The sequence below is a fragment of the Chanodichthys erythropterus genome, chromosome 20 (genome assembly GCF_024489055.1).
Source record: "Chanodichthys erythropterus isolate Z2021 chromosome 20, ASM2448905v1, whole genome shotgun sequence".
NCBI lineage: Eukaryota > Metazoa > Chordata > Actinopteri > Cypriniformes > Xenocyprididae > Chanodichthys > Chanodichthys erythropterus.
Window position 1 is genome coordinate 28,922,527 of NC_090240.1, and position 27,554 is coordinate 28,950,080.

General features: G+C 37.2%; 1 protein-coding gene across 3 annotated transcripts in view; it reads right to left on the minus strand.

Moving 5' to 3' along the window:
• Positions 1 to 1,732: 1,732 nt before the first annotated feature.
• The window catches only part of plxna2 (plexin A2), a 229,311-nt gene continuing 203,489 nt past the window's right edge, over positions 1,733 to 27,554 (minus strand). For all 3 annotated transcript variants that reach the window (XM_067372377.1, XM_067372379.1, XM_067372378.1), the window contains exons 27-32: positions 18,722 to 18,821; positions 15,177 to 15,367; positions 13,213 to 13,382; positions 12,874 to 13,086; positions 12,547 to 12,697; positions 1,733 to 6,416 (exon numbers count right to left, since the gene is read on the minus strand). In XM_067372377.1, the coding sequence (XP_067228478.1) occupies positions 6,321 to 6,416; positions 12,547 to 12,697; positions 12,874 to 13,086; positions 13,213 to 13,382; positions 15,177 to 15,367; positions 18,722 to 18,821 (921 nt within the window). In that variant the 3' untranslated portion in view covers positions 1,733 to 6,320. The remainder of the gene's footprint in view (positions 6,417 to 12,546; positions 12,698 to 12,873; positions 13,087 to 13,212; positions 13,383 to 15,176; positions 15,368 to 18,721; positions 18,822 to 27,554) is intronic.

A 27,554-nucleotide genomic window follows, 5' to 3' on the forward strand; every position in this document is an offset into this window, starting at 1 on the left:
TTGGGGGCGTACACCCCAAATGTTACGTAACAGTCGGTGTTATGTTGAGATTCGCCTGTTCTTCTGAGGTCTTTTAAACAAATGAGATTTATATAAAGGAGGAAATAATGGAGTTTGAAACTCATTGTATGTCTTTTCCATGTACTGACCACTTGTTATTTAACTATGCCAAGGTAAATTCAATTTTTGAATCTAGGGCACCTTTAAAGGGACAATTCATAGAGTTCTGTCATCATTTACAGTACTTACCATTGTGTCATACCAAATCAGTGTTGTTACTGACTCTCATAATGCGATTATAATGGGATTTTGGCAATATTGCGATTAAACTTTACCTCATGTAAATGCAATACTTCCATCAAACGAAAGTGATTAAGCTCATATTTGTAGTAACCATAATTACATTAAACTAGGTGGTGTATTCTGTATTTTAATCGCAATAAACAGACATGTAAACACCTTAATCACATTATTACCCCTCTGACCAATGTGCGCACGTGCTCGGACGTACACGGATGCCGTAAGTTGTTCACACAACTTCATGACTGAACTCTGTGACATTATTACGAAGCCAAAATCGCTAAACATTATAAAAAAAACAAAACATACGTACAGGTTGGGGCCCATAAACAGCAGCTTCTGCTTTTAAAGTGGGAACTGCTTCATCTTTCAGTAGTAGCCTTTGTGCAAATCCAGCATTGAACTCATGTAGATCCTGGAAGCTGTCTTCCGTAAAATGTGCAGCACAGACAGCTAAATTAACACTATAATTGTCAGGAACAGAAAAATTTTAAACATTGTTCCCGAAGTCCAGCATCCCTAGGAAGCCCAAACACAGAAGACTTGTATGAATGTGACATGGCCTCGCCCACTTTGTTGCGTGTTCCCGTGGGCAGGGTTTGCATTAAATGCAGGGTTTATGATGTCACCAACACGGGAAGAAGCTCGTCGTAGTCCAAACCAGGGGTGCGTTTCCCAAAGCGAACTATGGTCGCAAATTCCATCGTTACTAATAGAGTTCAATGGGACTTAAGACCATAGTTGGCTAACGATGCTTTCGGGAAACACACCCCAGGTCGTTTTTGTAGGCATTAAACTGCAATAACTTTAAAAGACAATATCTCCGTTTGCATTGAACTTTCAGCACTGTAACTTTGCAGATACTGTTTTTGCTCAAGCAGCAACATTACACACCAACTAAAGTTCAAAAAGTGAAATCGCAATGAACCACGCCTTTAAAAACTGCGAATGAAGGTTACGGTGAATAAAGTTACAAAACACATTGCCTTAGGCTGTATTTGGTGGTTTTCTTGCCCGAACTAGACATCTGTATTGATTAAAAACCAGCGCATCCACCTCAGTCCCGCTGGGAGCATTTTACACGGCCATCCAATCAGAAACCACCGGCCCATTACCATTGTAATGTAATTTGTCTGAGTGTGGTGTGAGAGAAATGTCCAGCTAGGGATAATGGCCACGTGGAAAGACAAACTGCAGCGCTGGGCTGTTTAAGCTCCATTGGTTACCTTGTTACGCTGAGTGCGAGTGTTCATTGATGGCAGGGTTTAAATTGCATCCCTAGATTAACCCCAACTAAGTGGGATGAATGTGAGGCTATTTTTCCCCTCGGGGCTGACAGAAGTCATTCTGTTTCAGATAATGACAGGGTAGGGTATACCACAGGGATATTTCTCAATGAGTCGAGTAGAACCACCATTTTTAACCAGTAAATTTTATTTATATATAACAACAGTACAAAGTGAATCCTTGGCTTGCAAAATAGGTGTGCTTCATATTTACAATAGGTACACAGTAATATAATATAACAAAACAAAAGCAATTAAAAAAACAAGACCGACTTTTTTCTTTTTAAATACTTTAACTCTCTTACAATTTTCACAACACTTAAAAAACAACAAGAACAGACAACCATAAGTGTTATTATTATCATCATCATCATCTTCATCATCATCATCATCGAGGTCATTATTATTTCTATGTACTATGTTACAGAACTCCAGTGTCTACAAAGAGAGATTGGTTAATAATTTTGCGTGATTGTAAATGGAAGGATATTCACCTCTGAGGTGATCAAACTGACTACAAAATCCTTTTACGCTCTCGTTTTTGTTTGCGATCGGTAATATGAAGAGAATATGAACATTTCACTTGTTCGTAGCATGCTATTCCATCACAGAGCAAAACATGAGCTAAAAACAATAAAAGTGCACAAAATTGCTTCCAAGTCTGTCGATTCGTGCCAAATATAAAATGAACAGCAGTTGTGACCGCCACAGACGACTGCTGATATTCCAGAAAGCTGCCCAGTGCTGTCAAATTTTATTCTGCTCTGCAGAATAGCGCAATAAAAATTATAATTAACTTTTTTTTTCAAGGGATCAAATGTCTTCTAATAAACATTAATAAGCGTTGAGCTACTGAAATCTCTCTCAACAAAGTGCAATTTCCTGTGCCACGTCATTTCGAACAAAATGTTAGGACCAGAATACATTTCGTTCTCTGAATTTTTGCACAAGCAGGAGAGTCGTCCCTCCTCGACTAATGTGGCAGCAAAAAAGCTTCACAATAAAACTGAGCCGCATCCGCAAAGGGCAGTGGGGTCAACGGAAGGTCTCTTGCCCATGTAGAGCTAGGATGGGCTCTGATGAACGGTAAACGGGGAAGACTGTGGATAACCGAAAGTAGGAAGCTTTGTCATGGACCCTAATGTCACTGACATGGCTTGTAAATTCACATATGTTGACTATACAGTAGTGTGTGTTTGTTAGAGGAATGTGTGGTTGTTTAGGAAGAGTGGAATTATGCCATAACTTCAAGTAATATTTCATGTCAAAATGGAAAATCTGTCATAATTTAATGATATGACATTCATTCTTCCAGGGAACACAATCTAAACATTCTTAAATCAATATATATTTATTTGAGAAGCAAAATACTGTAATAACATCTTGTTTCTTTTCATTAAAAAAAAAGAAGAAGCTAATGCTTAAAAATATCTGCCAATGGGAAAAGACAAATAAACTAAGATTTTTAAGATTTTTTTTCTTACCCCAAAATGATTTAAGAATGTTTAGATGTTTGTTCTGGAAAACAAAGACACTGAAATCACTTTTTTTTCCTTTTTTTTTTTTGCAGTAAAGACTGTCCAGGTCACCCTTTTCCATATAAATCCATATGAAACTTTCACATTTCAAAAAGGACACAAATGCACCATAAAACATGTCTTATGAAGTTATACAAGAATTTTGTGTGAGAATCGGACCTCGATTTCTCATTATTCACCTTAAAGGGTTAGTTCACCCAAAAATGAAAATAATGTCATTTATTACTCACCCTCATGTCATTGTACACCCATAAGACCTTTGTTCATCTGCGGAACACAAATTAAGATATTTTTTGATAAAATCCAATGGTTCAGTGAGTTCGGATCGCATAAACGAAGCCTTGTTTACTTAAATCACGTGACTTTGGCACTCCGAACCACAAAAGATTTGTAAAGCTTCAAAGCAGTGTTTGGAAACCGCCCATCACTAGATATTGTTGAAAAGCATACAAAAAGTATTCTCATCATAATATTAATGTTGAACCACTGTAGTCACATGAACTGTTTTAAATATGTTTTTAGTACCTTTAGGGCTTTGAAAGTGTTAATTAACTTGCTGTCAATGGAGGCCTCACTGAACCATCGCATTTTATCAAAAACATCTTAAGGTCTTACGGGTGTGGAACGACATGAGGGTGAGTAATATGACAGAATTTTCATTTTTGGGTGAACTAACCCTTTAAACCTTGCCACCTTGATTTTTCAGAATCACTCTTATGACTCGGATCTTTTCAATGAACTAGTTGATTCAGTTCCCAAAAGCAGTCTGAACGATTCACCAAATCACACTTTCTCTTTCAAGACTTCATTTTGGTCCGTCTCTAAGCCGCATCTATCCTATGACTTCTGAAGCCTTAAGACATAAGTACCACTTTTATGATGCTTTTGTATCCTTCATAAAGCTTGCGAGCATCATTCAAAGTCAAACAGGTTTCTAATGGACATGAGGGCGAGTAAACGATGATAGAATCGTCTGGGTGAACTATTCCTTTTACAGATTAATTCATTGTCTTTCATGCAGCTCTTCATTTGCAAACTCCTGCACTGGATCCTATTTTTGATGTGTATTTTTTTTATCTCCTGATCACACTGTGCACACGACTAGTTGAGATCAAAGGCGAGCTTCAAAGCAGCAGGAGGAATCTGAAGCTAAAGGGGTCTGTCTCTCTCTCCATCTCATTCCTATGCTTCTCAAACACTCCGGCAGACACCACCCAGCAGCCGTCTGAGAGAGGGCATGCCTCCTCCACCCTTCTTCATCGTCGCATTGCCTCTCTTTATCTGATCAGTCTCAAACACAGCTAACAAAGACAGGGAGAAAAATGACACGTCGCTGATTAAATCAACTAGAAACAACAGATTAAATGTTCTAAGGCCACAGGGGGAAAACAACAAGCGCCATTTGAGTCTATTTCTTCACATCCGATACTGCATTTTTACTGAGGAGAAGTCAAGTCTCTCCCTGATGCCTCTGTGAACCTAAGATGCCTCTAACCTGAACGACCTTGTCTATTTTGGTTCGGATGATCTTCAAAAACAGCTCTACCTGCCATCATGCATTATAAATGAAAGCTATGTTGTCTTTTGTTCATGCGTTCTGTTGACATATTTCATGTCAGATGAGGGAATAAAAAAACCCAAAACAAAAGCGATTGGAAAGAACCCACTCCAGCTATCCCAGACATCTAAAGTATTTTACAAATACTTTTTATATTTACAAATACCGTTCCAAGCTCATGGTCTTTTCGTACCTGAATTTGCGAGTGGTGAGAATGAAACTTCTAAACCGGAGATTTTTTTTTTTTTACAGTATACAGGGTCCGTTCCCTTAATAAAGCATCAACCGACAAGTGCGTAAGTAAGCGATCTTTTGGCACTTAATCCCGACAGGTGTGTACGGAAAGGAAGTGACATGGTATATTACATCAACGGCGTTCCTCTGAGTCATCCGCAACTCACGTGACCTCTTGGCACTTGAACGTAGGAGTAAATGGGAAAGGAGACATTATTTTTTTTAATATGAGGTACTGTATAATGCATGCAGACTACACACACATTGGACCATACATAATAATTAATACTTTCTGGTAAGATCCGAGTCCATTCGATTGAAAGGGAAGGTGGGGTTTCTCCACACGTGATTTGAGCTGAAGGTGCTACTCATCGCTGCTTTCCTATCTGAATCTCAGCAGCGCTATTATGGAGAAGGAGGTTCAGTTCTTTAGGACGTCGTGCCGGAGAGATCAGCTCAACTGACTCCCGTTTTAGAAAAGCAACAAAAATGCGAAGACAAAATAGAGTAACGTTTGTACATTCACATACGCTAACGTGTAGAAAACAGGACATATGCACACAGAGAGACCGTAGAGCGGAGTTCGTCCAGTTTGATACTGGTTTCTGGTCCTTTGCAGTCAATTAGGGACATGCTGGTTGAACCTTGACCCCCTTTTTGTTAGTTTCAGTAGCTCCCAAACCATGTAGATGCCTCGTGGTCTCTTAGTTCGGAGGGACTCGAAAGTTTGTACTACTGTGTCGACATGCACACACGTGTTGGTAGCAGCCGCTGCTTTCCAAGGACAGAAAGACACTTGAACTTTCGCCACACCAAGATGAGGAATTATACTAGCTGACTCAATGAAACAAACTCAAAAAGCACTCATGTATAAAAATAAAAATTTGGAAGTAAAAGCCATCAACTGGACGGTAAATGGCGAGGCAGTAGATGTCCGTTTCCTTCGGTCCAATCCTCCTGAAATGGTTTTTAGCAAGCACGTTTTTTGAGGAAGTACCAGCATCTCTTCAGATTCTGCAAGTCTTGCATCCATCACGATAATCAGTGCTAGGCACATCGAACCAAATGAACTAAAACAAACCAAACAAATAGATAAACAAACAAACAAACAAACAAACAAAACGCCTCAGGAAGCTGCTCGTCCCACAAGGTTTTAAACTAAAAACAGAACACCATAGTTTCCACGCTTGATCCAATCCTCAAGATGAAAGCCATGTGACTTGCTTTCATCAAACGGTTGTCCATTGGTCTTAAAAGTTGACCTCTTCACAAAATTGTAGAAAAAAAAGCACAAGCTATTGTTGGTGTCATGTCTCTAGCCAATGTTGCTCTCTTTTGTGTGAAGAGGCTTTGGATGATGGTTTGACTGAGTCTTTCGTCCTTCGTTCAAGCTTTGTCATTCTCTCAGCTCTCCAGCGACATGGCGGCAATGAGCTGCTCCACTTTGTAGGCCAGTCGCTGTTTCTTTGCCGTCTCGTCCTGTTCCAGTGCAGCAGTGATCTATGAAAAGAACAGAGGAAGGTGTTAATAACTCTGGCATTACGGCAGATGTCAGGTGAGGGGGCAGATCTCGCTTGCTCTAAAGAACGAATTACAACGGAATTACAACGGAATTACAACGGAAAAATTGAAAAGTTTATAAAGCATTTGATGTGATCCGAGGACAGAGGGGGAGCGTTAACACAAAATTTAATGCAGCATTTAATGAAATGACTTTATAGCAGAATAAAATATAAATAAAATATAAAATAAATTAAAATAATATAATATAATATAATAATTAGTTAAATTTATCACATAAAAAAGTTTAGATATTTTAATGTGATCCCAGAGGAATAGAGCATGGCAACAAAACTGATATTTAATGATATGAGAGCAAAATATATAAAAATAATATATATATATATATATATATATATATATATATATATATATATATATATATATATATATATATATATATATATATATATATATATATATATATATATATATATATAAAAAATTATATATATATATATTAAAAATGTATCTATCTTAGATATTTTTAATATTAAATATTTAAATTAAATATTTTACTTAATATTAAAAATATTTACGAGTAGATATATTTAAATTACATATATATATATATATATATATATATATATATATATATATATATATATATATATATATATAAAAAAAATAAAATATAATATGGACGGTATAATATAACAATATTAAAAATATATTGTAAATATTAAAAATATCTAAGATCAATTTAAATAAGATACATTTTTGTATGTATATTTATACATAATAATATTAAAAATGTATCTTAGATATTTTTAAAATTTACAATATATTTTTATACTATAGATAAGTTACATTTAAATAAAATACATTTTATACATTATATATATATATATACATACATATACACATACATATACACACACACACACACACACACAGATATATATACATATACATATATATATATATATATATACATATACATATACACATATATATATATATATATATATATATATATATATATATATATATATATATATATATATATATATATATATATATATATATACATATATACATATATACATATATATATATATATATATATATATATATATATATATATATATATATATATATATATATATATATATATACACATATATACATATACATATAAACATATATACATATACATATACACTTATATACATATACATCTATACCTATATATACATATACATATCTACATATATATATATATATATATGTTTATATATCTATATATATATATATATATACATACATACATACATATATATATATATATATATATATACATATATACATATATACATATATACATATATATATATATATATATATATATATATATATATATACATACATACATACATATATATATAAATATACATATATAATTTATAAAACAAATTAATATATATAATATTAAAAATGTATCATATTTAAATGTATCTTATCTTAGATATTTTTAATATTTACAATATAATAGAAAAATATATCTTATTTAATGTTTAGATATTAGGAAAGTCTCTTGGCAGATACAGACTACACTGTCTAAACAAACAGATCGACTAACACTTGCAAACAAATCCGAATTGGGTTTAATGTGAACAAAGCTGTCGTTCGCATACATCCGCAACTAGAACATACAACTGATCCAGGCAACCATTAAACACCAGACACTTTCTTCAGACGGCATACTTTATATCTAATTATCACAGTTACTGCTCACTGTGGTATAAGACTTGGACTAATTTTCAGTCTCTGAGAGAAAAATTGCCAGAGACTTCATTTCATGAATATTTCATTAAAAGGGAAAGTATAACTTGAGTCTGACCCAATCTGCAGAGTGCCATCTCTCATTTTCCATCTGTGTGTTTTTTTTAAAACAGAGCAGTCAAAAATGTTGAGTCATGTTGAGAGGGGGCGGACAGACAGGATCGACCCCTCTCTGTGCTCATGTCATAGTCTCTGACTGTGGTGTCAGAGGAACAAGGTGGGAAGTGGCATTGTGGCTGCTGTCTGCCACTCATTTGCACATCAAACAGTGAAAATAATGGGAAATTAGATCGATATGGGCACTTCCAGTTAGCCAAGAAGGAGCTTCATTAATGATATCTTTAAGATGCCTAAAATGGTGGACATGAGGGCAGTGGAGGATGGGTGTATGTGGGACTCTCCTCCTGGAACTGAGAAAGAATGATTGATTGTAAACAAAGACTCTGAAACTCACATCAATCTACTACTTCTAACTTTATGAAAACTGTCACTTAACTGACGTTTATCCAAACTATACAAGTACTACTGCTATAAAGTAATCTATCCCTTTAAATGCTCAAAAGCAAAATGTCATGAATCTCAAATAAACCATCAACCTTTTGGTTAAACGTTAGGATCTTTAAAATATGCTATACCACCTCAGACAACATTCAAGCCAAGTTTGGCCCACCCTTTCTCGGCTTTAAGTTTCTTCCCACCTTCAATAAGGAATTACATTAGTATCACTTCACCATTAAGAGCCACTCTGCGGCAAACAAATTCATGAATAAAAGTCAAATTTGGAAGCCATCAACAGGATCGTGAGGCACTAGATGTCTGTTTCATCTTCCATCAGCATCCAGTACTCCCAGGACGCCTGCCATGGGAGCAAAGTTGGGCCCACACCTGCTCGGTTTGTCTCAGCGGCTGTAGCTACAGGGCAGGTCAACACTTCTACAGCCGCTCCGAGCTTCCGTTAGAGGCTCACAGCATGAGCATGTATTCGACGAGGAGCGCGTGCACTGAATTTTTCATGCATTTCAGCACAGCTGCAGGAGCACTCTCCACATCATTGTGTCTGATTCAGTCGCCTTCATTTTAAGGAGAGCACATATTCTCTCTCTCTGTCTAGCGCTCTCTCTCCCTCTCTCATCAGGTTAAGTGCTCCAGAGCGCTGACAGAGGTAATTATTTTCAGTTGTCCTATTCGCATTGTATAATGAATCTGAATTACTGCATGCAGGTACGGATTGTCCCGCCGCACACATTTGGCTGGGTGAACAAAAGGATGTTCTTCTTTTAGCTTTGTGCTTTCTTTTTCTTTTTTGAGATTCTGCAGGGAAAATAAACACAAGCAGTGGCTTCATGGTCTACACTCGTGTTTCTCAACATTGTTTGTCACTCACAAGGCTCAATTCATTGACAGCAAACCAGACATGTTTTCTTTTTCTTTTTAACTTAACTCCTATTATATGGAATATCGAATACAGTCTTTCTATCTTCATTCTATGCAAGTTAGAAAAGGTAACTGGCGACATCTTGAACGGTTACTGCTTTAAAAATGGCGTCTGATGACTTTAGTATTGAATTTATGTTTGATAGATAGAAAGATGCTCAGGAGTCCCTAGTTAAATGGATAGTTCACCCAAAAATGAAAATTCAGTCATTTACTCAATCTCAAGTTGTACTGTATGCTGTTGAACACAAAAGAAGATATTTTGAAGAATTTCAGTAACCAAACAGTTGATGGACCCCATTGACTTCCAAAGTATTTTTCTTCAAATACTATGGAAGTCAATGGGTCCATCGACTGTTTGGTTATCCATATTCTTCAAAATATCTTATTTTGTGTTCAACAGAAGAAAGAAACTCATACAGGTTTGGAACAACTTGAAGGTGTCATTTTTGGGTGAATCAAAAAGAAAAGAAAAAAATACAAGACAAGTAACCTGAATTGCAGATTAACAATAATATACTCTATACATTAATATCTAAAAGATAGATTTTACATTATTTTAAAAGCAACATATTATGGCTGATTTCAAAACACTGCTTTGTAGCTTTACAAATCTTTTGTTTCGAATCAGTGGTTCAGATTGCGTAAACAAAGCCTCGTTTACTGAAATCACATGACTTTGGCGCTCCAAATCACTGATTCGAAACAAAAGATCCATAAAGCTTCATGAAGTGGTGTTTTCACTAGATATTGTTGAAAAGTCATTATTTAGTTTTTTTTGGTGCACAAAAAGTATTCTCGCTGCTCTATAATATTAAGGTTGAACCACTGTAGTCACATGAACTGTTTTAACCCTTAAATGCATGACTGTTTCGCCAATCATTCTTACATATTCAGGTCTTTATCGACCCGAATCTATATCTAACACGGAAGGATCTCTACCTGTCGTGATAATATAAAACTCCTCTGATATTAGAGTAACAATCACAGAAGAATAAAATAAATCATCTTTTGTTACCTTTTGGAGCTTGAAAGGGCTCAGTTTGAGCAGATGTTTTATGCCATCATCACTGTCATCCTCAGAGCTCATTTCCCAGTAAATTCAGCAAATAATGGGCTAGTTTTATGGTTGAGATCACGAATATGAGCCCAATCGCGATCTCAAATGTATTCTCAGAACTATATAATTTTCAGGATCTTCAAAATCAATATTTCGTTCACTAACAGCTTTACCAGGTCCATCCAGTAACAGTTACAGTCATATTTGATTGCGTTCAGTACTTGCTCTGCAGTAAATCGCTGTGCCATTTCATGTTTTGCTTATTCTTTCGTTTTTTGTCTGAATGAATCGTCACTTCATCATTGTGTATCAGACATTGCCACCTTGTGGAATAAAGGAGAATTGGACTTATTCTGTCATCTAAGATTCAATTATTGTTGTGCAGAAAAAAATATATGTACACTCATACACACCTCGGGTCGTTTGCGACCCTATACAATTTTGTACAAAAAATGAATACAAAAATAGTAATTCTTTTATAATTGTATGATTTTTTTCTTGTTATATTCTTTATAATGAATTGATTTGATGTCTAACTTTAAAAAATGAATGAGGAGGAGGGTAGTGAATGACGTCCCGGGTCACTAAAGACCCGAGGTATGCATTTAAGGGTTAAATGTCTTTAGTAGCTTTCTGGATCTTGAGAGGTTTGGTGACATTGCTGGCAATAGAGGCCTCACTGAGCCATTGTATTTCATCAAAAATATCTTCATTTGTGTTCTGAAGATGAACGAAGGACTTACAGGTGTGGAACGGCATGAGGGTGAGTAATTAATGACATTATTTTCATTTGTGGGTGAACTAACCCTTTAAATCCACTTAAAGCAAACTTAAAATCTTATAAGTACCCCCTGGAATCTGCTCAAGTACCCCTGATGTACACATATGCCTGGTTTGGAATCACTGCTCTATTTGTAGAAAGGCAGACCTAGTATATAAAAGAATGAAAGGATATGCAAAAAAGAGAGTACGTAGGAATGTGAGGACAAGAGAAGACAGACCAGCAACCAAAGAAGGATATTTACATGAGAGCGAGAGGAGAGGCTGCAGGCGGAGCTGTGTCTCCGGGCTCTTGGCGCTGTCCTAAATGCTGTGTAAAGTAAAGGTCAGACTAATGGGTCCCCTGAGTGGAGCTGCCATTACGGTTGGAACATCTCCATCGTGGGCCCTACTCTAGTGCTCTTTGTGTCGGAGTGGCTGTCAGTGATCTAGCTGTGTAATCTTCCTCATCAGAAGCCTATTCATTCTCTCTCCCTGTCTGTCCCCACACTGTGCATAAGTGTGTGTGTGTGTGTGACTCTGAATCCTGCTGCTGGCTTTGGAGACTGTTTAAAGATGACATCATTCTGTGAAACTCTTTCACGAGTACCTCTTGTTTCAATGCATGTTATTCTACAAATAAAGCTGTATTGATCTGGAAGAAGTATTTATGGCTGAGGAACTACACTAGTATAATATATATTAAGGTATATTTTGGCAACTAAATCAAAGTATATATATATCTTAAAAGATGATTTAAATAAAAAACATAATAAAAGAAACAAAATTCAAAATACTACTTTAGATATGAGAAACATCAGCTTTGACATAACAGTCTGAAGATCTAGTGTATTTTTAATCGCTACATGTATAGAACCATCGATCCATAAAAAAAAAAAATATTTTATAATTCACTATTTGGCTCTGTTTAGGCACTTTAGACAGTAGTCGGTTTCAATACAGAGCAGATTGAGAATGTTTTGAACATTAAGGTTGACAGCATGTTTTCAGATGAATCTTCTTTCGTCTCACCTCTTCGCTGTACTTGCTAATGTAGGAGTAAATCTCGTTGAGGGCACTGAGCATGTTAAACTCATTGGAGTGAAGTCGTGCCTGTTCTGCCAAATACGCATTCATGTCCTGATCGGAGATGGCTGGCAGCCTGCTGATGTCAGCGTAGTACCTGTGGAGACAGCCAGGGGGCGATAGTCAATAGCGAAAATCAATGTTGCATGGGAGCTTGTTTGTACTGTTGAATTAACATTATATGAAAAAAATGAGAATGAAGGGGTTTAGTTTGTTGCAAAAATAACATTAAATAAAAAGTTAAATAATGTTAATGGCATTCGATTGTTTTACCTTTCTACCCAGTTCTTGTAGTTGGGGATATCTTTAGCATAAAGCAGCTTATTAGAGGGTGAGTCTTTGCCCAGTCTGTGTTCAGATGTGGAACACGAGTCCATGAAGGTCTGAGCCACCACAGACAGACACGCATCCGTGATGCTGCTCTTGTGGATGTCAAAAACAAACTGGGGATTCTTTATCACATTCACCCAGAAACGCAGAGGAAGGCTGTGAAGATACACAAAAACAGAAAGAGAAAGGTTACATGGCTTTCTGTTGCAGAAACTGGGAAAAAACAACTTTCGTTTTTCGTTCTTGAGGTCAGGTAGTTTGTACACGAGCGTGTCCTCTCACCAGTTGCTTTTCCAGGTGTGGCGAACATCGGTGTCATGGATGCCGTGCTTGTCCGCTTGTTCATCCAGGAAGTCAAACATGTATTTGATAGCTAAAGGAAGCGCGCTGCCTCTGTGCACCGTACTGAAAAGAGTCTCGAACAGATCATCCACAAATTTCTGCAGCGTACCCTAAAGGAAAAAAGCAAAGCAGTTATCGGCTATTCAGAACTTATAACTAAACCAAAAATATCAGAAATATCAGATTATTACATTATCAAAATAACAGATTAGATTTAAACATTTATTAACAAATCTGATTCTGAATCATTAAATTCATTTCAGTTTTGCGACAGTCAGTCATGGATTGCTCAAACAATAAAAATAAAATAAAATAGGATTAATAATAAAAAAAAAATTCTGATTCATTTTTAGCATACTGAAGCCTCTCAGGTGACATCTATTTAAAAAAGCCAACCCATTCTCACTCCAAAGATGTCAGATGATGATAATGAAAAACTGATGCCCCAAAATATTTCATCATTTCAATATATATGATGTCATGATGATAAAATTCATATGCCTTCTACATTAGTACATTGATGGCAAATATTTATCAATGAAAGCACAAAGGTATAATATCTGTGTCTTTATAACAGTGCGGGAAAGTTTGCATTAATCGGACCCCTAAATGGAGGGACAACAGGTTAAAAAAAAGTGGCCTATTGTCTCTTCGCCAGACGTCTCAGAGGTATCAATCCAGACGTGTCATTCTTAAGTAAAAGGCGGCAGTCCAAAACAGTAAATCACTAGGATATAAACAAAAGTTCAGGGGAGGAGCTCTGATAGGGATAGGATGTAATATAAGGTTCAGTGCTTCCCACAGGTTTGAAATATTCTTGAGGTGGTAGCTGGGCGAAAAACCCTCCTATTACCCACGGCACAAAAATGGTCTACTACATGTGACAAACAAATAATGTGTGATTTTTAAAAGTATTTTTATTTATTGAAATTAATTTTAATTACATAGCATATTACATTTAATTACATACTAATATTATGCATTGTAAATTATGCAAAATTACAGCATTTAAATGGTTCACCTTTTCCTATGTTCTCCTTGTTGTCATATAGTGTCTCTCTCCGTGAATGGGACACAGATTTTACTAGTAAAATTTATAAAATGAATAATATATGTGTCAAATAATGTTCTTAGTCTTTTCTTCCTGTGGGAGAGACTACAATAATTTACTATGAATTAAATGGAAATCAAATTAAATACAATTTATTGTGTAAACAAAATACCAATAATGCCCAAAAGAAAAAGAAAAAACTTAGCGTGTGATTTTTAATTATAAACAAGCCCAAAATACACAGGGACTCTTATTTTGAAATGTCTGTACTATTGCAGGCTGATCCTTCAGATTCTTACAATCATCTAAAACATTTTATATAAAGGCCATAAAGTAGACATTGTAATAATTCATCAACTTGAGTTCATTAGCAATCGCTTGGCATAAATCTGCGCTTTTCATTGATTGAGAATCACTTTGAATCAGACTGAAGCGCTGTTGCGCGAGCTTTTAGAAAGCGCAACAGTGCCGCCTTGTGACTTTGCAAAATGCAGCGCCTGTGGGAATGTTAGCGGGACTGAGCAGTTCTGACGCACACGTAACGAGCAGGTATGAAACGACTAGTTTATCTTGCGCGGATATAAAAAGTATATAAGGATAAAAATAATAAAAGCAAAAATGTGTCTCCAAATATACTTGGGCGGCCGTTATTATACGTGGGTGGCCCGCCCAAGTAAAGTCTATGTGTGGGAAGCACTGAGGTTCATAACCCACCAAACTGGTTAAGTTGATGTGTGTTACCCGCCACGGTTGATTTTCACCCGCATTTGGCTGGTTGGTGGGTGTAAATTTCAAGCCCTTTATTCAATTCATCTTTAAGTTTAAAATTCACCACAAAAACGTGAGGTGTTACCTTAGTAGCTAGCAGACGGGTGAGGTAGATCTCAGATACCATCTTGCTGCCGCGGTCGCCTTCCTTTTGGTCCCCGTGCTCGTGGTTCTTCACCAGGTGCCAGACTTTAACTCCGCTCTCCAAGTCCGGGGTGATCATAGGAGCACGGGAGCGCAGGCTGTCCGGACTGCCCGTGTACCGGAATGTCGAGTCTGCGGGAATAGAGAGAGATAGATATATAGAAAGAGGATTATGATCTTCTTACACCGCCATTCTTCCACATTGTCATTCTTAGGGATGAATAGAAAGAGCATGGCCCTCTCACATTTCATTTACTCTGTCTAACCCTGTGTATCTCTTTCCTCCTCTCTCTCTCTCTCTCTGTAGAGGATTCATCTCTGTATTCGTTCAAGACTGAGCGAGATGAGTCGACGCTCTCTGGCCTCCTCTTCAAAGGCCTCATAATTGGCTCGTCCTGATTCATTGTGCTGCACACATGCTTTAAACGTCTGCATCGCAGGACCTAATCAATGCATCTAAAGATTTCTAATGAGTTAAGCTTCCCGCTCATCCATCTCATCTCCTTTTCTCCTCCATCCTCGCGTGTTAAATAATCAGTCTCTTGCTCACTTCTCCAATTAGATGTGTGGCTTTTTTTTTTTTTGCAGTGGTTGAGTGCTCTCTTGGGAGGTCAGATCGGCTTCTCACGATGGTGGTATATTCTTCTACATCCTTTCAAAGTCTCACTCTCTCTGTCCTCGTCACCTGGCTTCAAAGGGCATGTGAAACAGCAAAGGAAGGCAAATAGCCTCGGCTATTTCGAGACAGAAGTGGAATTTTGAGCAGGCCGGAGTCACAAGGGAGAATTCAGGAGAAATGGTGGTGTTAGCAGCGGGGGCATACAGGAAGAAGTAGATTTTCGGGTTCAGTCCATCTAAAGCTACTGCAAACTTGCAGTCCTTTTGGTTGTTGCCACAGTATTGGCATTGAGAGATTACAACTTGACTATTTGAGTGTATCCATTACAGAGAATTGGAATATCTTGACTTTAACAGCACTTTTAGTGTATTCTGATTCACAAACAAATGGTCAAAAAGTATGGAAGCCAATTTCACCATCATGCTTTGGTAAGTCATAATTATGACATAAATTATGACAATGGCTCAGTGAAGCCTCCTTTGACAGCATGATAATTAACACTTTCAGTGCCCAGAAAGGTACTAAAGACATATTTAAAACAGTTCATGTGACTACAGTGGTTCAACATTAATGTTATAAAGCAACGAGAATACTTTTTGTGCACCAAAAAAGCAAAAAAACGAATTATTCAACAATATTTGTGATGGCTGATTTCAAAACACACTGCTTCATGAAGCTTTGAAACTTTACAAATCTACGAATCAGTGGTTCGGAGCATTGAAAAAACTGCCAAAGTCACGCCCCCCAGTGGTGAACCAATGAAATTTCGAAACACTTATGATGTAATGAAGCCTCGTTTACTGAAATCACATGACTTTGGCAGTTTGATACACGCTCCAAACCACTGATTCGAAACAAAATATTCATAAAGCTGCGACGCTTCATGAAGCAGTGTTTTGAAACTTTTTTGCCACACAAAAAGTATTCTCGTACCTTTACAATATTAAGGTTGAACCACTATTGTCACATGAACTGTTTTAAATATGTTTTTAGTACCTTTCTGGGCACTGGAAAAGGAAATAGCTGGCAATGGAGGCCTCAATGAGCCATCAGATTTTATCAAAAATTATTTGAAAATTTGTGTTTTGAAGATGAACAAAGGTCTTACAGGTGTGGAGCGACATGAGGGTGAGTAATTAATGACAGAATTTACATTTTTTGGTGAACTAACCCTTTAATATGACTTTTTGTGTCATAATTTCAACTTTTTATTGTATAATTATAACTTAGTACCTCATAATTTCATATTTTAGTACCTTTTGTGTAACAATTATTTCTTTAATGTCATAATTACGTTTTACCAAATGATTTTTGTCTTATGTGGTGTAAAATGGGAGAACGCAGAAGTTATCGGTTAATCTTACTCAGTCTAACAAATTACTTGCCGAATGTATAAATATACATTGTCACAAAATAATTTTTATAATATAATATATTATTTAATTATTGGACTATTAATTAGACTTTTAATCAGTTTAACAAATTTGAATTAATCAGAGGGATTAGTGAATTACTTTCTGACTCACTTATGGGCTGGATGCTTATATAATAATGTGTCAAATATTCATGATATACATGTATATACACATTCACAGTTTTATTCACAGAGGTGTGTGAGCAGTGTGTTATTTTGGGCAGGGGTTGCTGGCATGCTAAATTGAGCCGAGCTGCTAAGTGTTGAGCATTAAATTGATATGAATCAATCAGCAGGTGCCTGTGCACAGCTGTGCCCGCTGTGCCATGGCGTGATTGATGGGCACCAGGGCTCTGCCAGATGAGATAGCTGCTTTTTATGCACCACACACAAAAGCAGGTTGTAAAAACAGCCAAAAACTGCGCTGTGTTGTGCCATCTCATTCCCACTTGATGAGTTTCCTAAAATATACAACAAGCTTTTTGCAATAAAATAGATCAAAGTGCCAAACATAACCCTAAAAACTCTTAACTACCTAATTCAGGGGGAGGATACAAAAAGATTGAGGTTTGTTGGTTAACGGAGAGCATGGCTGAGAAATAAAGATAGCTTTATAGAATATTTCTCAGGTTGCTTGTTGCATCTTTGGACGTTTGAAGTGTTCCCTGAACTTTAAATGTCATTATGTTTACAAGTGATAAGAGAAGATAATTACATTCTTTCATTAAACTGCACAGATGCGAGAAACGTCCTCAAGCTTTGATTAACTGAATCGTGTAATACGCTGATACGGGCTGCGTTTCATGTGGATCTAGTGAATTGAAGCCAGGTGAGATGTTTGTGTGTGTAGTTTGGCAGGGTTGCTAGGTGACAACGCACAAGGGGCTCCATTTCATTGCTGGCCCTGGTATTTGGCTGTGTGTCATTTGAGTTTTTTCGCCCGTGTGAAGTATCATCGGCGGTGCATAATTAGCAATCAGAGAGTGTCCTGCAGCTCAGTGTGATGGAAAATGAGAACGAGCCAGATGGGGAGCCCTGTGGCACTCCCTCAAAGCAACGCTATGGGGAAGGAGCTAATGTGTCCATTACGGGCGGCATCCAAACTCAGCGGAGAAATCAGCATTACTGAGCTTCACGCTAACTGCTAACACCTCTCTCTCTTCCTCTTACCCTCCCTGGCATGCTCTCTCGCTCTCACTCTCATTCTCTGGTGCCCTGAAGGCTCCCTTGGGCATCCTGCGGGCTGCAAAGCAAAACTGCAGCACGTGGCTCGTGCGCACAATCATCAAATGAATCATTTAAAGCCAGTCTTAAACTGCGTATTTACATCTATATATCTATATCTATACTACTATTCTAACTAGCTAAACATATAATTACAGACCTCTTCTCAATCACGGTGAATTGTGCAGCAGCAGCAGCAGCATCATAATCATCGGACAATCATACTCACCGTATCTACTGATAGAAGTCCGAGAGATGCTAGTTGTGGGAGGAATGTTGTAGGAGGACGTCTGCTTGGGCACCAAAGCAACCACACAGCGGTCTGATACCTGTAAAAGAAACACAACGTTCGTGTCAAGCCTCTTTCATTTCCCCTTAAATATTATTTCACAGCTTTTGGTTTCACAGCCTTTTATTATCAAGAAATGTTTAAGACAGTGGAGCACAACTAATGTCGTTTTATTCTGCTTTTGAGGAGTTGATATTACTTCTGCAAAAATAGATTTAATTCTGAACAGATTCTCAGTACATATCTATTGCTTTTCAAAAACGGTGTGAAATTGTTTGGTTTCTCCCCAGTGCTGAAATAAAGCGACGTTAAAATGCTTCAAAAAGATCTGTTCTAGTTATAAATATATTAGGGGAGCTCATGCCGTGTTCTCTGATCAAATGCGCATTAAAGCCTTTCTTGGGTAAAAGGAGAGTTTCGCCTCTTGTACTTCGCTCAGAGAAAGGACTAGATTAATTAGACAAGAAACCAGGGCTGTCAAAATGGCTGAAAAACTACATTTTTACTTCTATTACAAAAGAAAAACAATGAAAAAACATGACTGTCTGTAAAAAAGCGCATAACGTTTAAACTAACATTTATAAGTCAAATATAATTTCTTAAATTGCATAAACAATTATAAACAAAACAGCATTATGTATTTATGCATAGTTTAATACAAAAAGCTGAAGCGTCGATTACAGCCGCATTGAGCTTCTCTATTTTTTCTGCGATTGAATGAACGCAGCAGCACCGCATCTAGTGATTTCAACTGGGTATGCTAACAAAAACATTAACACACAACAACGACCCTTACATCATCATCAGGAAGTCTGGCGCACACCTAAAATTCTAATGCACCATTTTTGAATGTCGATTTTTATATTAACACTCAGAGGTCGGATGGTCGCGCCGGCGATACTACCTCATTTTTTCGTGGCAGTGTGAAAGACTAAAAATAATCTGGCAATTTTGGACGTACAAATAAGAGTTATATATTATTAAAAACTGTGGAATGTCTTCTTTTATTTGATTATAAAAACAAAATGTTATGCTTTTTGCGACGAATATACGAAATTCAAAGTTTAACTTCACAGCCCTACAAGAAACCCATATTTACATATGACAGCACATGAGATCTCCTTCACTGGGATGCATGTCATTCTACAGCACTCAAAGATGACGGAAGGAGTAAAAGAGAGAGAAAGAGGCTCATTGAAATGTAATGGCGTTGTTCACTGACTGTTGTGCCTCGTACACTCCACAAAGAACAGTATTGAGCTGAAAGAGTACAAAATATAGCTGTAAGCTGCAATTTAAGTGGTAAATAATAATAAATAATATAAAGTAAAATGAAATTAATAATAAAACGAAGAACTTACACATAAGCTTTTTAATAACATTAAATAAGAATTAGTAATACAAGAATAATCCACACCATAATCAACATGGCTTCAGTTGAATTCATGTACAAAGATGACTATGATTTAGAATGGAGGGTAATGAAAAAAATACAAACACAACGAGAGGTCAAAAGGAAGAGTTTGACAGGCGAGGGAATGTAGCAATTGAGTCGTTTGGAGATGATAAAGTAGAAAGGATGAGGAAAGATGAGGTCCAGGACTTTTATATATTGGGGTGAAACTCTCCATTTCTCTCTGTCTGCTCTGTGAGTGCTGGAGCTCCATCTGATCTTCTGGATTAATCTGAACTGTCAAGAGCTGCAGAGGAAATGAGGTCTACCCTCACAAAGACAACTGACTCAACCTCAATTCAGCACAAGAAAGCAACTTCCTGAAAATGAGCTGGCAAAATCCTGGCCGAATCACATACTAACGGCTTTTTAGGTGCTTATCTGATCTCTACATGTTTAGATGTTACACAGACAATTTAATAAATGGGTTTTAGAGATCCAGTAATTAGTTGATATTGCTCATAATTATGCTATTACTTGATGAATTTTCATCTTATATGGGCCAATAATACACTAATATGGGCAAGAAACATAAATCAAAGGAAGGAACAGAGTCATATCTAAGGACCAGAATATTATGTATTATAGACTTGGGGTGGGCCAGTAAAATATATATATATATATATATATATATATATATATATATATATATATATATATATATATATATATATATATATATAGTGTGATACAATACAATACAAATTGTCTTTAGTTTTGATTAGCTCAACATCTGATTAGCTCGACATCTCCCACTAGACAAAAAAAAAAAAAAAAAAAAATCATATATGATGATGGATTGGATAAGAATATTTGACAAAAGATACTGAAAATAGGCCAACAACCTCCTCTATAAGCCAAAAAAAGTCTTTCAGATACTAGTGAACTAGGTCAAGTGCCACAGCCTAAGATCTCCCATCAACATAAAACATCAAATTTCGAGTCCATTTCATTTCAGAAAACCTCTCTGACCACCATAATGGAGACTATAAGCACATCCTGAGCTCTGCTGAAGGCTGAGGGTAGTTAGGAGTCTTCACTCAACTCCCTACACTCTCACAGCTGATGATGGTGTTACTTTAGCCCCTGTATGCCCCCATAAGCTCCAGCCCTATTAGTGCAGGTTTCTCCTCAGCCGACCCTCACTGCAGAGCAGGCTAATAGCCTGACTGGAGAGACACTTGAAAGAGTCCAGGTCTGTGGACGAATCACCTCAGAGAAGCAGCCGAGTAGGATGACACTCGCAAACGTACTTTCTCCCTCCAGAGTTTCTGTTCTCCTGACCATGGGTCGTGGAACTGGGCTAGTAAGCATCAAATAGTGGTCATTGTATATAAAAAAGAAAATAATAAATATTATTTCAGGTATTTGGATTTGTAACGTATTTTTGGCTCTGTGCTGCCTCATGCACAATCTACCCTTCTTCTCTCACAGCGGGTCTCTGCGGTGGAGGTGGCTGCCATACGGAGCCTGAATGATGGAGGGAAGAAGCATTCGCCCTTGAGTGATAATCCTCAGCCAGGCAGGCGGGCCGCCGGTGGGTGTGAGAGTGATAAGGAGTGAGCTTTCCTCATGATAACGTTTGCATCAAGCAGACAGCTGACCCCTTTTCCTCATGTATCTCTGATCCCCCTGCCTGCGCTCTATCTGATGGCGATCCGCAAGCTAACGCGCCTTTAACTCAGACGCTGCATTCAGGCGGTGGGAAAGGATGCGGTGATGTGTCCGCCATTCTGACTCTTCTTTGAAATACTGCAGGCTCGGTCACGCTAGCACAAAGAGTGTGAAACGCCTTTGCCACATGATAAACACAGCAGAATGATGGCCGTTTAATAGCTGAAATGGATGAAAGCATCATAATACACATGATAAATGCATTGAGGGACATATAACAGGCATAGTTTACCTATAAAGGAAAATGTAAGGGAATTTAACTCTGTACTGTGTATTGTATGTCTACAAGTGATGAGCAGTTATATAAATAGGGTTGTATGTAAGACTGTAAGTCCTTGAGTGTTGTCAGCACTCGAAAAGACATCTTAAAGGATTAGTTTACTTCTGAATTAAAATTTCCTGATAATTTACTCACCCCCATGTCATCCAAGATGTTTATGTCTTTCTTTCATCAGTCGAAAAGAAATTAAGGTTTTTGATGAAAACATTCCAGGATTATTCTCCTTATAGTGGACTTCAATGGTCTCCAAATGGCTGAAGGTCAAAATTTGTTTTAGTGCAGCTTCAAAGGGCTTTAAACGATACCAGACGAGGAATAAGGGTCTTATCTAGCGAAACTTTTCTTTAAAAAAAACACAACTATATATGCTTTATTTACACAAATTATCACCTTGCAAGTGCTTCCACCATTCCGCTTTCTGTATTCTTACACTGTGTGTCCTACGGCTTCCTTATTCTACTTATGGATAAAATGGAACTGGCGCTGTGTTCGCTCCGTAAGTTGAATAGGGAAGGCGAAGGACATACAGCGTAAGCTTTTTGAAGAATACAGAAAGCGGAATGGTGGAAGCACTTGCAAGGTGATAATTTGTGTATATAAAGCATATACAGTTGTATTTTTTTTAGAAAATAACTGATCCTTTTGCTAGATAAGACCCTTATTCCTCGTCTGGTATTGTTTAAAGCCCTTTCAAGCTGCACTGAAACTGTCATTTTGACCTTCAACCGTTTGGAGACCATTGAAGTCCACTATAAGGAGAATAATCCTGGAATGTTTTCATCAAAAACCTTAATTTCTTTTCGACTGAAGAAAGAAAGACATGAACATCTTGGATGACATGGGGGTGAGAAAATTATCAGGAAATTTTTATTTGAAAGTGAACTAATCCTTTAACCCTCGGCAGTTATCTACGCAGAGATGTATATCTATTTTCTTTTGGAGCCAACAAAGCTTACTTACACTTATAGGCATCAAGGGCTTGTGCTAAATGCACACAGACAGCTGGCTTCTGTGAAACTGCTTTTTTAAAAATAATAATTATAAGTATAACATAAAGCAACAGTTAACTTTCTGAATCAGTTCTGAAAGTCAATTAATCATTCAGTCAAAAGTTTTCAAAGAACTAATTCATTCAGAAACAAAAGATGTGAATGTCTTTATAAGTGAGTCAATTAATTATTCACTCAATTGATTTGTGAGATTATTTTTTAAATATATACTTTTACTCAGCAAGGATACATAAAAAATTTAAATGGTTACAAAAGCTGTTTAAATGCTGTTTTTTTTTTTTTACTTTATCAAAGAATCCTGATTTTTAAAAATAATATTTCATATTATTACTGTTTTAACAGTATTTTTGATCAAATATTTGCAGCCTTCTTTCAAGAGACTTCTTTCAAAAATATAAAAAAAAAATCTTTTTTCTGTTTACTAATGTATGTAACTATGTAAGACTAGTTAGAACCTTGCTTAAAAAAAAAAATTACACGTATATATTGGCCTATATTGGACTTCTGATGTTATCCAGCCTTGTGTGTTTTGGTGGATTTAGAAGAGTTTTGGGCACTTGTAAGCTGGTTTAGGTAGACCAGCTAAACTTCTGCTTAGACAGGTTGAGAGAGCACCTTAAACCAGTTAAAGGAGACCTGCTGTATTATGCCCCTTTTTACTAAATGTAATATGTCTCAGGTGTCCCCAGAATGTGCGTGTTACGTTTCAGCTCAAACACTCCACAGATCATTTATGCTGTAAATGCTCCTTTTTAAATGAAAGCAAAAACATGCTGTTTTTGTGTGTTTATCTTTAAATGCAAATGAGCTGCTGCTCCCTGCCCCCTTTCCAGAAGAGGGCTGTGCCTTTACAGCTCGTTCTTTGGATATATACACATGGCAGACTGTGTACAGCTCACTTATGGGTGGAGCTAAGCTGATAGGACAGACTCTGTCATCAGTCGTGGGCAGGGCCTGTTTCACTGTGAGGTCACAATGGATGCATTCCTGAATGGATTGTTTTGAGACGCACTGTTTCTAAATAAACAGTGCATGGATAATAATAGGGTGGTTGTGTACACACTGCTAACACAAAATTATGTTCAAAAACAATATGTCAAAGTGAATTTTGCACAATAGACCTAGTTGAGAAAGTTTTTTTTCCCAACAGAGTTCCCTAACAACAACTAGTCGAGTTTGCACACACTCCTAGTCAGAACACCTCATTGAAATTACCACTGTGACATTCCTGTGAGATACAGGAGATAATAATGCACACATTAACAGAGGACTCTGTTTATTTGAATTGTTAATGCCAGTCTCTCTCATGCTGCTCCAACTATTTAAATTGGAAATTTGAGGAGTACAGTGGCCCATCAGGGACACGCTGCCAGTCTCCTGTAATGTCATTCAGCCAACGCAAGGTCAAGAGGCTCACTGATTTTAAGTAAGAGTGGATGAGTGAGAAAAAGAAGAAAGAGAACAAGAGAGTGGGAGAAGAAGCAGAGCCTAGAGAAATATGACCATGCCAGTATTCAGACTGATTAAAACTTTTTTATGACTAGTGCTCTAATCAACCCTGTGCAATCAAAATGAGCAATCAGAGAAGAACATGGTGACCACAGGTTTATGAAGCCACAGCACGAAATGTTAGAAGGACACAGCTGATGATTATACTGTCTGCTCTCTTAAAATATGCCCTTACTCCATTGAGGAACTCGACAAATGGCTGGGATTAGCATATCCGTAGTATTTCAGGAGAGAGGTGAGGGTACTTGTGTGGAGGGCGTAGGAGTCATGTATTTTAATGTGGTGTTCTCTAAAGCTCCCTGCCTTCTGTTTTCTCTTCTCTTTCTCTAAACTCTCTATTTCACTGGTCTCTGTGGAGACAGTAAGGGTTAATATTGAAAATAGTTAGTATACAGCTCCTTGAGCAAGACATCTCGTTATTTATTTACACACTTGGACACTAAATTACATACCCAGAAGAAAACAGCATTGCTAAGATGTTATATTATATATATATTATGAAAAAATAAAAATGTTAGATTAACGGCAACTTTATTATGTACACCTATTCAACTGCTCGTTAACGCAGATATCAAAATCAGCCACTCCCACTGAGCATCAGAATGGGGAAGAAAGGTAATTTAAGTGAATGTGGCATGGTTATTGGTGCCAGACGGGCTGGTCTGAGTATTTCAGAAACTGCTGATCTACTGGGATTTTCACACACAACCATCTCTAGGGTTTACAGAGAATGGTTTGAAAAAGAGAAAATATCCAGTGAGTGTCAGTTCTGTGGGCAAAAATTCTTTGATGATGCCAAAGGAGAATGACCAGACTGGTTAGAGCTGATAGAAAGGCAACGGTAACTCAAATAACCACTTGTTACAACCGAGGAATGCAGAAGAGCATCTCTGAATGCACAACACGTCAAACCTTGAAGCACACCGGGTGCCAGTCCTGTCAGCTAAGAACAGGAAACTGAGGCTACAATTTGCACGGGCTCAACAAAATTGGACAAAAACGTTGCCTGGTCTGATGAGCCTTGATTTCTGCTGCGACATTCAGATGGTATGGTCAGAATTTGGTGTAAACAACATAAAAGCATGGATCCATCCTGCCTTCTATCAACAGATCATGCTGCTGCTGGTGGTGTAATGGTGTCAGGGATATTTTCTTGGCACACTTTGTACCCCTTAGTACCAATTGAGCATCATTTAAACTCCACAGCCTACCTGAGTATTGTTGCTGACCATGTCCATCCCTTTATGTCCCATTTTCTGATGGCTACTTCCAGAACGTGCCATGTCACGAAGCTCAAATCATCTTAAACTGGTTTCTTGAACATGACAAAGAGTTCACTATACTCAAATCCTCCACAGTCACCAGATCTCAATCCATTAGAGCACCTTTGGGATGTGGTGGAACAGGAGATTCACATCATGGATGTGCAGCTGACAAATCTGCAGCAACTGCATGAAGCTATCACATCAATATGGACCAAAATCCAGCACCTTGTTGAATCGATGCCACGAAGAATTAAGGCAGTTCTGAGGGCAAAAGGGGTTCCAGCCCAGTTTTAGCAAGGTGTACCTAATAAAGCTGGTGATTATACTGTCTGCTCTCTTAAAATATGCCTTATTCCACTCAATACTATCTATTATGCTCTATATATGTATAAATATGGTAATAATGGATCTTTCTAAAACTTCGATTGTTGTTTCACTGTAGTAAGAATAAAATATGGTTACCCTGGTAAACTTATGTAAAGGCAGCGTGGAACACTCTAGAAATGACATTTCCTTTTTTTCCCCGAGTTCTCTCTTCATGTCTGCCTCACCATCCTCATAGCTCACATTATAACAGCACATATGATGAACCCTTTCAGACATAATTATGAGAATATGTGTGTGCTTGCCCTGTGGCATCTCCTCTGGACAGACACTCTCTCTTTTTCTCTCACCGCTGTTATCAGGTACCTGCTCTGACGTGTGCTGTCTCTGTGGTGTCTGAAGTAAAGACAAGGTAAAGGCTGTAATTAATCCACTGAAGGTAAAGGACAACCTTTCTCTCTCACACACACACACACACACACACACGGGCGCACACAAATACACACAAGCACTTTCACAACCACACACTTAAAATTTTCAGCCGCAGAGCTCAATAATTGTCCTCTATTATACTGTCCTGTGTAGTGCGATTCAGACAGAGATCAGCCGTCTGTCTCCCTGGAGCCGAACACTCACAGCGAGACATTTTGGAGCAGTGCGAGATAAAAGAAATGTTTTTTTTGGTTCAACTTAATTGTTTCATGTCTGAGGAGTTAAATGAGGATCACTTTTGTAGGGCGTTGTCCTTGCTGATACATTTTTCTTAAAGATTCCTTATGCTTTCAATGTTCCATAATCTACAGTTTTATAGCATTTTAATTTTCCCACTTGTTATGTTAGAAACAGTTAAAAATTTGGCTTTTAAAAAGGCTGTTTTTGCTACAGTCTCTGCAATATTTATATATGTAAATGACCTCTATCGTGATTAACCACTTTGCATATGAAATGAGTAACAACGACCTCACCAAATTGTTTAACACTGATTAATATATAAAAATAAGCGGGAATATTCTAATATGCTCACAGTTGTGACATAAACACCAAGGCAAATGAATGACCTGTTTATTTTGCAGTTTAGTTTCAATAAATTCAATGCAAAAATGGTTTTCTTAATCAGCGTTTTTGGCTCACTTTCCAGTTAAAAATATCTGAGCTTCCTCAAAACTAAATAAATTTAACTGAGAAAATTTCATAAGATATTCAGACTTGTTTTCAGAGAGAGGAAAAAAGAAAAAAGAATATATATATATATATATAT